At 37.3% G+C, this 12519-nt stretch overlaps 4 protein-coding genes across 6 annotated transcripts in view; 2 read left to right on the top strand and 2 right to left on the bottom strand.

The window, feature by feature from the left end:
- LOC133515436 (WD repeat-containing and planar cell polarity effector protein fritz) overlaps positions 1 to 1590 on the top strand; it is a 27256-nt gene extending 25666 nt beyond the window's left edge. For all 3 annotated transcript variants that reach the window (XR_009799020.1, XM_061847980.1, XM_061847981.1), the window contains one exon: positions 1264 to 1590. Coding sequence is in view for 2 of the 3 variants with exons in the window: in XM_061847980.1 (XP_061703964.1) it covers positions 1264 to 1319 (56 nt within the window). In the remaining variant the exon portion in view is untranslated. The remainder of the gene's footprint in view (positions 1 to 1263) is intronic.
- On the bottom strand, positions 1484 to 4568 carry LOC133515439 (facilitated trehalose transporter Tret1-like). Its single transcript, XM_061847983.1, has one exon. It carries the CDS (start codon positions 4350 to 4352, stop codon positions 3003 to 3005), a length of 1350 nt encoding a protein of 449 aa, XP_061703967.1. The 5' UTR covers positions 4353 to 4568; the 3' UTR covers positions 1484 to 3002.
- A 3012-nt stretch (positions 4569 to 7580) lies between these two features.
- Positions 7581 to 10398, bottom strand: LOC133515440 (ubiquitin-ribosomal protein eL40 fusion protein). The gene is made up of 3 exons (XM_061847985.1): positions 10279 to 10398; positions 9788 to 10020; positions 7581 to 7826 (listed from the first exon to the last, which is right to left on the bottom strand). Exons 2-3 carry the CDS (start codon positions 10011 to 10013, stop codon positions 7663 to 7665), a joined length of 390 nt encoding a protein of 129 aa, XP_061703969.1. The 5' UTR covers positions 10014 to 10020; positions 10279 to 10398; the 3' UTR covers positions 7581 to 7662.
- A 286-nt stretch (positions 10399 to 10684) lies between these two features.
- LOC133515441 (uncharacterized) lies at positions 10685 to 12498 on the top strand. Its single transcript, XM_061847986.1, has 3 exons — positions 10685 to 10844; positions 10924 to 11097; positions 12284 to 12498. The coding sequence occupies exons 1-3, from the start codon at positions 10770 to 10772 to the stop codon at positions 12419 to 12421; spliced, it is 387 nt and encodes a 128-aa protein (XP_061703970.1). The 5' UTR covers positions 10685 to 10769; the 3' UTR covers positions 12422 to 12498.
- The last annotated feature ends 21 nt before the right edge of the window (positions 12499 to 12519 follow it).

Consider the following 12519-nt stretch of genomic DNA (forward strand, 5'->3'; position numbering starts at 1 on the left):
CCATTTTCATGTTTTTTTCCGGATACGAATTCTTTTGAAATTTATAAGAGAAAAAAGCCTTCTATTATAATTCTTTCATTTTTTTATTACTACTTTTAAAATGTAGACAAAGCCATATATGGCAGTTATAAATTTCAACTCTATTGACTCCTGATAAAATTCAAATTTAAACAAATATTTTTTACGACACGCACTAGAGGGTTAAAATATGGTTTTATTCATTCCGTGTCGATGACGCAATATCGCATCATCAGATTTAAAGCGGTCAAACGTCACTAAGTTTATTTACCAAAATTTTTTTGTGTGACAAAATAGGTATATTTTAAGGTTTTAAATAACCTATCGAATGATGCCGCTGCCTACTTTACAAGAGCGAAACAGCTGTATGTTAGAGTGAAAAAGAAATGTCTACTCAAATAGCTGCCTTTCGCTCTTACATGACCTTCAGAGTAGTCAACTAGGTTAAGTTTTAAGGAATCAACTAGATAAAGCATTTGTGTGTATTCAAGCCAAAATAGTGGATTGGCCATTAAAAGTGTGTGGGTAATGTGTTCTTTAAAAATATGTATACTCGCATGTCGCGTTTATATATAGTCTGTTCTTTTATTCCGTAGACTATAATGACAACCACAAATGTCAAACGCAGAAAAAATGTGACCAGCTTAAAACAAATAGTGCTGATCTTTGGTTTCGGTTTGTGAATAACCGATAAATATCAAATTAATTTTAGATCCAAAATAAACAATTAATGAAATCTACTCACTACATGATATGAAGTAAACAATAAATAAAATCTACTCACTACTAATCCACTCAAACATTTAAAAATTGCATTATGAGCTTCGAGGTGACTGTTAATCTTACAATAAAATCGCTTATTTAGAAATATTGTGTTTAGACCTGGATACAAACTTTCTACATGCCTCAAAATGGTGTTACATGCCTATATAAGTAACTCCCAATAGTTTATTTTCGGTTAGCACCGGTTGTAGCACATCACTATTTATAAGACGTAAAAAACCAGCAACACATGAAATGTCATTTTAGTCTACGGGATAAAAAAAATAGACTATAGTCTGTCAATCAACTTTGTCAGTAGAAAAAGGCGCGAAATTCAAATTTTCTACGAGACGATAACGTCGATAACATTTCGCGCCTATATTTTTTAAATTTGCCACTTTTTCTACTGATATAAATGGCTTGACAGACTTGATATTATATATAATGTACCTAACCCTAACAATAATTATTAATTTGTTACAGAAAACGCTGCTCAAAAACCGCCTAAAATTAAAGTAGTCCATTTTGGTATGGTTTAATTTTTCGACGCCATTCCAAATGTATAAATAATACTTTAAGTTAATGTTATCTTAATATGTTGATCGATGTAATATGTTCCGTCCAAATAGTTCGTAATGAAGAATTTTTAGGAGAATTAAGTAATTTGTATTTAAGACAATATTGATAAAACAAAGCACAAAACTCATTTTTATATAGCCAGTTTATTACAAATACATTTTTTATTGTAACTAGTATATACAGTGATGGGTTGTGATTTTACAGTCTTAGTAATAAACCTTGTTTAACATTTCTATAAGTTTTTTTATTATACCTACAGTAAGCAGCAAGATAGCGGAAAATTTTCGATAAAAGAATAGATATAATTAGGGGCCTTACGTCCCGTATCCCGTATATCAATACCGCTGCAGAATCCCTATATAAATGGTCCCAATCATCAAGGTCAAGTTTCTGTTTGACCCAATTGTTGACTGGTAGGCGAAGAGCGCGGACAAGTGACCCGCTACATGCCCGCTACCGTCATATGGGCGATAGGTGAAAATTTTATTAGTAGTAGTAGTATATCTTTATTTGCTAGAATTATGGTTAACACAGATGTTACATCAAAATTTTATCCAGCACAATTCTGCCGACTTACGGCGTGCAAATTTTACTATAAATACTTAATGACTAACATGCATTTACTATATATTTACATTTCATCGATTAATTATTACTTAATAATGTTCACTGTTGACTGTTGTTGTTATTCACTGTTCATTACTTTTTTGTTATACAATTTCTTGAAAAACATTAAAATAAAAATCACAACTTACAGAAAACATTAAATCGTATATGTAGGAGCATAAATAAAACATAATTTTGCTACATAAATAAAATATTGTCTTGAAAGTCAAGCTATTGTTATAAACCGAAAGTGTGAACCCTAGCAATTTTCCCATCTCACCCCATTGCTGTCCATTTTAACCCCAACTACGGGGTGAGATAGGATTGCCTACCATTATGTGTTTAACGTTGAAACAATGAAATGAAACAACAAATTATCATTGACGAACTAAAATTCAAACATACGGAACACTTTTTTTGTATATAAATCAATGTGCCATATATAAATATAAACTTTTATCCAGGTTTGAACTTCGATTTCGTCCCTACTCACCCCATTTTACGGTACCTATCTAACGAAACGGCCAAGCAACTAATTTTGATTAAGGTGTAGAATTAGAGTTATAGAAGCTTGGTAGCTAAGTAGCTAGGAGTTTATGGTTTCGCCTTGGCAACATTTTACATGAATATGGTTTTGGTGGGATAATTTTGAATGCTTAAATTTTACATTATAAATTAAAAATAACAGGTGTCTGCACGAATCCAAATTTTAGTTATACGACATTATTACACAAATTGACTAAGTCCCACAGTAAGCTCAATAAGGCTTGTGTTGAGGGTACATAGACAACGATATATATAATATATAAATACTTAAATACATAGAAAACACCCATGACTCAGGATCAAATATCCATGCTCATCACACGAATAAATGCCCTTACCAGGATTTGAACCCGGGACCATCAGCTTCGTAGGCAGGGTCACTACCCACTGTTAAACTGTCTGTTATACCCTCGGTTCCAGGCGGAATGTTTGGAAATGATTAAGAGAGATACTGACAAGTGAAGCGATATGACTTGTATTTATTACAAATCTCAATTCCCCAACTCTTGCTGTATCTCCGCAAAACTCTTCCCTTTTGTCTCCGGTATTCTAAGCGCCACAAACGTCGCTAGCACGGCACTAGACACAGCAAACGCCCAAAAAACTGGCGCCGGCCCGAAAATGTTTGTCAGAGGCGCGAAATATCTCATCGTCAGGAACGAAGGCATGGTTCCTATAAGAAGGGTGGTCGCCATCCCGGTTCCACGGGAACGATCATCGAAAAGTTCCGCTACAACAACCCAGAATAAGGATCCGAGACCACCACTGTGGCAAAATACAACTATAACAAGAGATATGAGTGGAAGATAGTTCAAAAAACCGGACACTTCAGCCCTCGTTTCAGCCACCTTAAAGAATACTCCTAGGCCGACCATTCCAACAATCAGTCCAAGCGACGTACATATTAAAATAGGTTTTCTTCCAAACCTATCTGTAATCATCAATGTCGAAATACTTGCTAAAAGGTTTATACCACCGATTATGCCAGACGCCACTTCAGACCTTACATTTGTTTGCGTTGAGTCCAAAATCGTCTGAAGATATGTCATGACGCAGTTGAAACCAATTAAGAAGAGGGTGATAATCATGAATCCAGACTTTCCAAGACTTTTCTGAAACATTTTGTCACGGAAAATTGTCAGAAGACCTGGTTTTTCGCTTTTATAATTCATAGTGTATTCCTTTAGCTCATCATTAGCGTTGAGTTCCCCTCTTAAGAATATGAGAACATTTTTGGATTCTTCCTCTTTTCCTTTATTAAATAAGAAGCTTGGGGTGTCAGGTAAGAATATAGTCGGTATGCTGGTCACGAGGGTGAACAGAGTGAACATGAGATTCAGATTAAAGTATGAGATGAAAGGTCCAACGCTGAGCATGATCACAGAGCCAATGGAAGTAAATATCTGCAGCATCACTCCGAGAGCTCCACGGATTTCTTTGCTGGCGATTTCCGAGGCGTAAACCGGTACTACACTCAATATGATGCCTTCTGAAAGCCCGAGAATGGCCCTGCCCAGTATGAGCATCCACACGTCCCTCGCGAACAGGAACAGGAGAGCTGCCGCCATCCTTGTGACACTCGACAGGATCACGCATTGCTTCCGGCCTATAACGTCCACCAAACCAGATGACACCACATACCCTAATGATCCAGTAAGGAAAGAGACGGACACAATCCAAGATCCTTCATCTTGCTCTAAAGGTTGATCGAGTACGGTTTCTGTGTCGTCAGCTAGTTTCACCAACACTGGAGATGCCCAACTTAAGCCCATACCGAGGCTGATGCAGTTCAGGTTTATTGCGAACACCACCAGATACTGTCGAATGTATATATTATTCATTTCGTATAGCACTTATTCGCTTCACACAAAAAATACGACTAATTGAGGGCCACGAATAATTGTTTGTTTTATTTCATTTTTATTAATTAAGTATAGGTAGGTATTCATCCAGTCAATATCTTAATATTTTGTAATCAGCATGTTAAAAAAACCGGTCAAGTGCGAGTTCGTTTAACTCACGCACCGAGGGTTCCGTACAAACTTTCAATTTTCTCATGTAACTATAATCACGGAAAACTTTTGACCAGAAGTATGCTATTAGCATAATTGTGTACAGCACCATCTATGGCATAAATTGGCAAACTAATTTGCGCAACCTGTATATATAGTTGTTGGTTTTTCAGGGATAATTCTTCATCATGTGAACCGATTTCAACGATTATTGTTTTATTTGTAAGAAGGTGTCTTTAGTGTAACCTCATAGGAATTTCAAGTATAATAAATACTACGTCGGTGGCAAAGAAGCATACGGCCTGCCTGATAGTAAGCAGTATCCGTAGCCTATGTACGCCTGCAACTCCAAAGGAGTTACATGCGCGTTGCCGACCCTAACCCCTTCCCACCCTCGTTGAGCTCTGGCAACCTTACTCACCGGCAGGAACACAACACTATGAGTAGGGTCTAGTGTTATTTGGCTGCGATTTTCTGTAAGGTGGAGGTACTTCCCCAGTTGGGCTCTGCTCTAGATCTGGAATGACATCCGCTGTGCTGTGCCCTACCACACAGAGCGAGATGACATTCACAATGCCCATACCTCTCTTGTGGACGTAGTTTAAAGACATACCCTGGTCCAATTGTTTTGTAATGTTCAATTTGAGCTCTTTTAGTTAGACGGACGGACGAATTACAAAGTGATCCTTTAAGGGTAACGTTTCATCCTTTTGAGGTAAGGAACCCTAAAAAAAATTATAACTTATCTTTATTGTAGCTATCTATCTAGCTATCTTTACTTATCGAACGAGCGAGCGAAGCGAAGTGAAGTTCTTACATTCGACTTGGAACACGCGGCTGGCTAAGAGGGCACGTCCCGGCATTTCGATGTTTTTAAGCTGACCTATCAGAGGATAGTTTGATGAACAATAACTTAAGTAAATTTGTTCTAAATTAAATGAAGTGAGGTAAATGCATAGTTGTTATTTTAGTCATTAAATTATGATGAGCAAGCTCGATCAAGGGGTTATTAGGGGTTATCAAGGGGTCTTGCTATTCTGGTCTGGTTATCTTATTTCAATTGAAAGTGCTCGGTATACACATTTGTAATACCTATTGTTTTTTAATTTACGATTTTTAAATAGTAAGTAAGTAATCATTTATTGCATACCATGGTACAATACAAGTTGTTACAAGTGATAAAAGAGTTCACATGGCACCCCGGTGGGGTATGGCAATTTCCTTAAAACTATATTTACACAAGGCTACTTATATCTAAAATATGATTTTTCTTAACTAATTTGTGTAACAATTGTGAAGCTACCACTATATAATATCTATATCGTTGTACTGCATGAATTCGTCTATGGAATAGTATGATTTTTTTATAAGGATAGTCTTGAGTCGATTTGCAAATAAATGTACTTTTTGTCAGGGCCGGATTTAGGGGAGGGCAACCGGGGTTACTGCCCCGGGCCTCCACAAAAGAGGGGCCCCCACAATAGAGAATTCGGAAAATTTACCATTTTATTTGGAAAAAATTTGGGGCCAGGGGCCTCCACTCCTTTATTGCCCGAGGCCTCCAGACCTCTAAATCCGGCATTGCTTTTTGTTATGTAAATAATCGGCAAGATAAAAACGAAATGAATTAAACATAATAGATATTTGACATTTGAAAAGAAATATTACGACTTACCACAGATACAATTAATTTTAATCTCTATGATGACTTAAGAGCCCTACTTTTTTTTTTTTTTTTATACTACGTCGGTGGCAAACAAGCATACGGCCTGCCTGATGGTAAGCAGTCTCCGTAGCCTATGTACACCTGCAACTCCAGAGGAGTTACATGCGCGTTGCCGACCCTAACCCCACCCCCCTCGTTGAGCTCTGGCAACCTTACTCACTTCTATCCTTTATTCCTTAGAGCGCATATAATTAAAAGCAACATAATTTCAAGCAACATTAATTTTAATGTTATATTATATGGGCACTTTTTATTTTATTTTATGTGCACAGTAGGTGTACAGAGTGTACTGTAATCTCTAATCTCTTTCACACCAATGGAAAATGGAATAGATAGTAAATGACTGCAGCCAATGGCTAAATGCTGCTGCTAATGGCTAAATTTGATACTTTGTCAAATGATACGTTCAGATATATATTGTATGCATTTCCTCGTACATCCAAGCAAAATTACTTCAATCACACGCCAATGCTCCACATATAGAAAAAAACAAGCACACAACTGAATAAGAGCAAAAACTTTCTGTCGTATCTTCGTGACCCATATGTGGGGCACGGACGTTTTGAGATAGTTCAGCGTGACCCATATATGGGGCACTGGACTGTGAATGTGTCAAAAAATCGACAGCGGGTTGTATCGCAATGGTAAGAACGTCAGCTGGTCGCATATGAACATGTAAAAATAAGCGCTTTGCCTTTTTATGATAGCAAAGATGATTGTAATAACATCATGAAACTTTACATGTAGCATTCCATCAGGCGTTTCAAATAAACGGATTACACAATTTACACATACTTTGCAGACAAAGTGGCAAGGCGCGTATTTTTTACATGTTCATGTGTCCAGCTGACGCTCTTTCTACAGCGATACAACCGGCTGACTATATTTTTAATTCATGATAGCATCAGTATTATTAGTCCAAGGATAGAATCTATACTATCATCTGACAAAGTAGCAGCCGGGAGGCGATGGCTGACCATATATGCTCCTGGCCCGCGGTCTACATATGCTACTATTTCTGATAAATAAGGGTTTTCTACTCGTCGACTGTAATGGTTGAATTAAGATTTCGTATACCAAACTGTAATTGGGTACTTTTCATGTATGGGCTCCCAACTCAACTATAATATTCAATATTCATTTCGAAACGGTTTAGTCGACTATAATATGATGAAATGAGAATTTTATAAGTTTTTATGGTGGCGTTTTAGGGTTAGGTAAACAATTTTGTAGGTATGATGCGATAAGTGCAAAAAATCCAGTTATCTATAATCTAAAAAGTAAGATTTATTTTCGATTGAAATCTAAAGCCAACGTAAGAAAACACACCGTTGTTGTAAGTTGTTAAACTTTAATTTGGATCTTTTACAGTTTTTATGTCAACCCGCAGATGAAAAGGCAACAAAAATGAATCTAATCCTTCAGCTTCTTCTTGGGGCGGAGGTTGTTGGTGTGGCCACACTTGGTCTTGCGGCAGTTGGTGGCGCGGGGGTGCAGGCGGGCGTAGCACTTGCGGCAGATCATCTTGTCGCAGTTGTACTTCATGGCCAGGATGCGGAGAGAAGGCTCGATGGTACCTGAGGACAAATTATGCATCAAGTGAAATGTCGGAATCCCAGTAAAGGATTTCTTTTTCTATAATGTTTGTTTTTCAAAATGAAACAATTTAGAAAATTATTATAATCCAGTGTTAAAAAAAAACCGGTCAAGTGCTATTCGTTTTACTCGAGGACCGAGGGTTCCATACAAACTTAGAATTATTTCATGTGACTATTATAGGCGAAAGACTTTTGATCAGGAGTACAGTCGCCATCAGATATTTCGGTTCTATTATTAAGGCGTTACAGTGCGTGTTCCGATATTTATGACCACCTTGGCCGCTCTGATATATCTGTTCGCGACTGTACCTATGTGCCTATAATAAATATAATTGTATACACCGCCATCTATCGGCAAATTGTCTAAGATCAGAGTCAGAGGGACAAGTATATTGGCCGATCCACAACACAAACAAGTTATTTAAATTGTGTCTTAGTTAGTTATTTAGTTGCCACTAATCACTTCAATCATTCCTAAAAAATTGACGATATTTATCTGCAGAGTCAAGCAAGGTTTCCTCTTAGCATAGATGGTTATTTCCACTAGTTATCACAAAGTTGGAATCGGGTCGCCACTTTCCTAAATAAAGGTTGAGGGAGGCGATGGCTGAGATACACATCATACTTGTGAACAGGTGCTGTTTGTGGAGACTGGTCTGTTTAAGCTAACTTTATTTTTGAGTATAATAACAGTGAGACACCTCATTCAGTTCTCATATGTTTCTTTTATCATAATGAATGTTTTAACTATAAGGAATTTTGACTCTTGGAGACTGTATACATCTCTAAGGATAATTTGATAAACTATATAATCATTTAGTTCTAACATTTAGAGATATTTACACCTCTTAATAATTTTAGTTTTTTTTGTTTCCGATTGTTTTTTTAGGTTTTTGTGTTTTGTAATTCGACATTTAGAGACTTTATACATCTCTAAGTAATAATACTACTTTAGTTTGCATATTTCATATTTGTATGTGCTTGCTTTTGCTTGTATGTAAATTCCCTGTTGACACGTATAAGTGCCCTTGTGGCCTATTTGCTGAATAAATGTTGGAATTTGATGTTATTACCAGTGGTAACTACTGGGATTTTTTTCCCACTTTTTACCACTGGGAAAAAAACCCAGTAGTCACCCATAGAGGAACAATTTGACAGTGGCCGCGCAACTGATGACCAACTGTGACACTGCAATGGTGGAAGGATTCAATGTATGCGTGTCACAAATACCTAGGCAGATCGAGTACATTTTCTCTAGTTTGGTACAAACATGTGACAGCACCCTCCACTTTAGGTACAACTTCATGAATTAATATCGTATTTTACAAAAGATAATGTGTTAATTGATTAACTTATGTATGACAATTTATCCTGCCTCTTTTTTTTTTTCCATCGGTATAATTATTGCAACATTCGACCACGCATGCCGGTGTATTTAATTTTTTTCTTCGAACAATTAAATGTTTCAATTCGACTGACGGCAGCTTCATGGATGAGGCCATAGAGATGTGAGTGTGTCACGCGTAAATACTAGAAAATTGGTGAATCTTATTTGTGTTTAAGCGAAACTATGTCCTTAGTATTCTAGGTCCATGTAGTCACCACTAATATATAGGTTGCCTTAATAAATAAGTTGAGTAGTGGTGGTAACTAGTGGGAATAATCCAGATAGATGCAAGTGTGTCATAAGGAGTCGCATTTGTTCATGTTTGTTATTTTCAGTGCCAAATGTCTGAATAAAATAATAATAAAATTTGCTTCTTTCTGTATGACTCATTTATATCTCCAATAATCTACATCACTTGATCAGGTGAATGACAGCCTTGCAATTCTATGCCAACTAGTTAAAATGAAAATTATTGCTCAGGGATTGCATAATCTGAACCTAAACAAGTAATAAGACATGAAACAGAAAAAACCGATTGGAATTTCACACTTACCTCCTCTAAGCCTGAGCACCAAGTGAAGGGTGGATTCCTTCTGGATGTTGTAGTCAGACAGAGTGCGGCCATCTTCCAATTGTTTGCCGGCGAAGATCAATCTCTGCTGGTCCGGGGGGATACCCTCCTTGTCCTGGATCTTGGCCTTCACATTCTCGATGGTGTCCGAGGCCTCCACCTCGAGGGTGATGGTCTTCCCCGTGAGGGTTTTTACGAAGATCTGCATTGTGGGACTGGAAAGGTTATTGTGCAAACATTTAGTAAAGTAAGACGGTTGACTCTCGAAGTGAAGGCGGAAAACAAAAGAAAATCTAATAGTCAAGAGTGACAACGCCACGCGGAATTTCAAATTTCGAACATCACTTATATTATTGAGAATAGCGGTTTCACTGTATACATAAAAGGATGTACAGATTTGAGTAAAAACAACCTACTTGATAAAGAGCACTTATAAACACGATTTTGGTTAATACTAGAACATAACCACTCACCTTTTCCAACGTGCTCAAGAAAAGAACTGTCAAAATCATCGACAAAAATATGGCGTCTTTCAGCAACTCGCCAGTAAAAAAATAAGAAAAACGGCAGTTTTATTTTGTTAAAGAAATTAATTTATTACTTAAGTCAAATATTATTATTATTATTTTAAAATTATAATTTGACTTTAGTTTCAATGGTGCAAAAAATTATAAATGTACAAAAATATTTTTAAACAACTATGGAGCTGCCATATTAGAAAAAAAGTTAGAGCACATGCAAGATTATATATATTCATTATAATATTGCAGATGTTATTATTCAAAACAACACTTTGCTACACTGACATAGGTTACATTTTTGTTTTGGCATAATCAATAAATGTCACATTCACTAAGTTCATTAGCAACACTGTGCCTGTGATAACTACTTGTTTCGTAATACCTCTACGATCGAAGAAAATCTTTTCCTCGACGGGCACTAATCTTTTAATTCGTGTAAAAAAATGTATCACCAACTGAGCAGAGCTACCGGCAGGCTGGTTGCCGCCAGCAACCTGCAAGCCCCACTGTTCCCAGTTGTAAGTATCGTTATCTCAAAATAGGAACGTGAGGGAACTTTTCATGTGGTTCAATTGGTCAAAGAAGTGATTTTTGCAGGCACCAATTGCTTTGCAACGAGTGGAGGTGCCCGTGGTGTACAATACGACTCAAATGTCGACGGTCACGGAGGCGGCCTGCTCGACTGGAGGCAAGAGGCGTTTGGTCCCTGGCACCAACATTCCTTACCCGGCGGTGCCCGAGAACATTCGCTCCCAGCAGGCACAGTTCCAGGTATATGACGTTTCTTTACTTTCAATGAATAAGTAACATTAAACTTACAAACATTCATCATCATATCAATTTCGTATATCACAAACCTACCAGAATATTGCTGAATTAACCAATTCACTTTAATTCGTACTTGAAGGTAAATAACTAAACAATTTTACTATTAATCAGCTGAAAAAAATATTGATTACAATTTAGCTGAATTATTTTAATTGAACTTTTTTAATCTAAATGTTTTCCAATATTGGCATTAACTAGTTTTTAGCAAATATCACAAATAAATGTTAAATAACGCTTCCTACTGATTATAAAGTTACTTGCCACACCAATGATTGTGTACGGGCACACAAATCAATGTACTTGTCCAAGCCTCAGAAGTGTTTTGCATTTGCCACCACAGTAACATAAAACCTCTATTGAACATCAGTACTTTTGTTTATTTTATTATACCTTAATTACTAAATATGATCCCCTTCCATTAACCCTTTGATTGCCACGCCTATAGCATGCAGCTCATCATCACAAATCGTGTCAGAATGCATGCAGATTGCTATTAGGCTGTAGCCGCATGCACCTGTTGACATCTTTGGCAGTCAAAGGGTTAACATGGATGCTGCAGCAATTAGTATAGCTCCATAGCTATTTGTTCTAATTAAAAAAAAATGGTCTGGCCTTCTGGGTAGTGACCCTGCATATGAAGCCGAGGGTTCGAATCCCGGTAGGGGCATTTATTTGTGTGATGAACACGAATATTTGTTCCCAACTCATGGATGGAGCATACTTAGTCAATTTGTGTAATATTTATTTATTTATTTATTATAAAATCCATTCCTTCGAGCAACACCGGCTTCCAACATGTCGGAAGGGAGGAGCCTACGCGATATCTTAGCGAACAAATCATTCTGCCATCTTTTGTGGGGTAAAGTGCACACAGTCGCACTTCTCACTCACTACATACAAAATTCAATCTGTAATGATGACACAAATACAAAGAAAATGACATGCGTCAAAGACAAATCTTGCACACCTCGATCTCATTTTGTGTACGGACGAGTCACAACATGCACTGACATAGGTACAGTTGTACCTATGCTTCGGCAGAGGGGAAATAGTATGAACGCCGTCTCCTTTCCCTCATTTCCCGGCGTTGCTCGAAGATCCATTCCTAATACTCAATCAATTTTTCCAGAAAGAGAATGATGTGCCCGTGTTCCTGAAGGGAGGCCCCCTGGACGGTGTCCTGTACCGCTTAACCGTGGCTCTCTGCCTGCTCGGCATTGTCGGTTTTGGCCACACCATCTACTCCCACGCCGTCAAGAAGAACTAATTTAATTAATGTAAACATAATTATGTATTAGTCGCCTGTGTTATAGATTCCAATAAAAGGAAGGATTATAATCACAAGACTTGTTTCAATTGAACATT

Source organism: Cydia pomonella, chromosome 2, assembly GCF_033807575.1.
Source record: "Cydia pomonella isolate Wapato2018A chromosome 2, ilCydPomo1, whole genome shotgun sequence".
NCBI classification, from domain to species: Eukaryota; Metazoa; Arthropoda; class Insecta; order Lepidoptera; family Tortricidae; genus Cydia; species Cydia pomonella.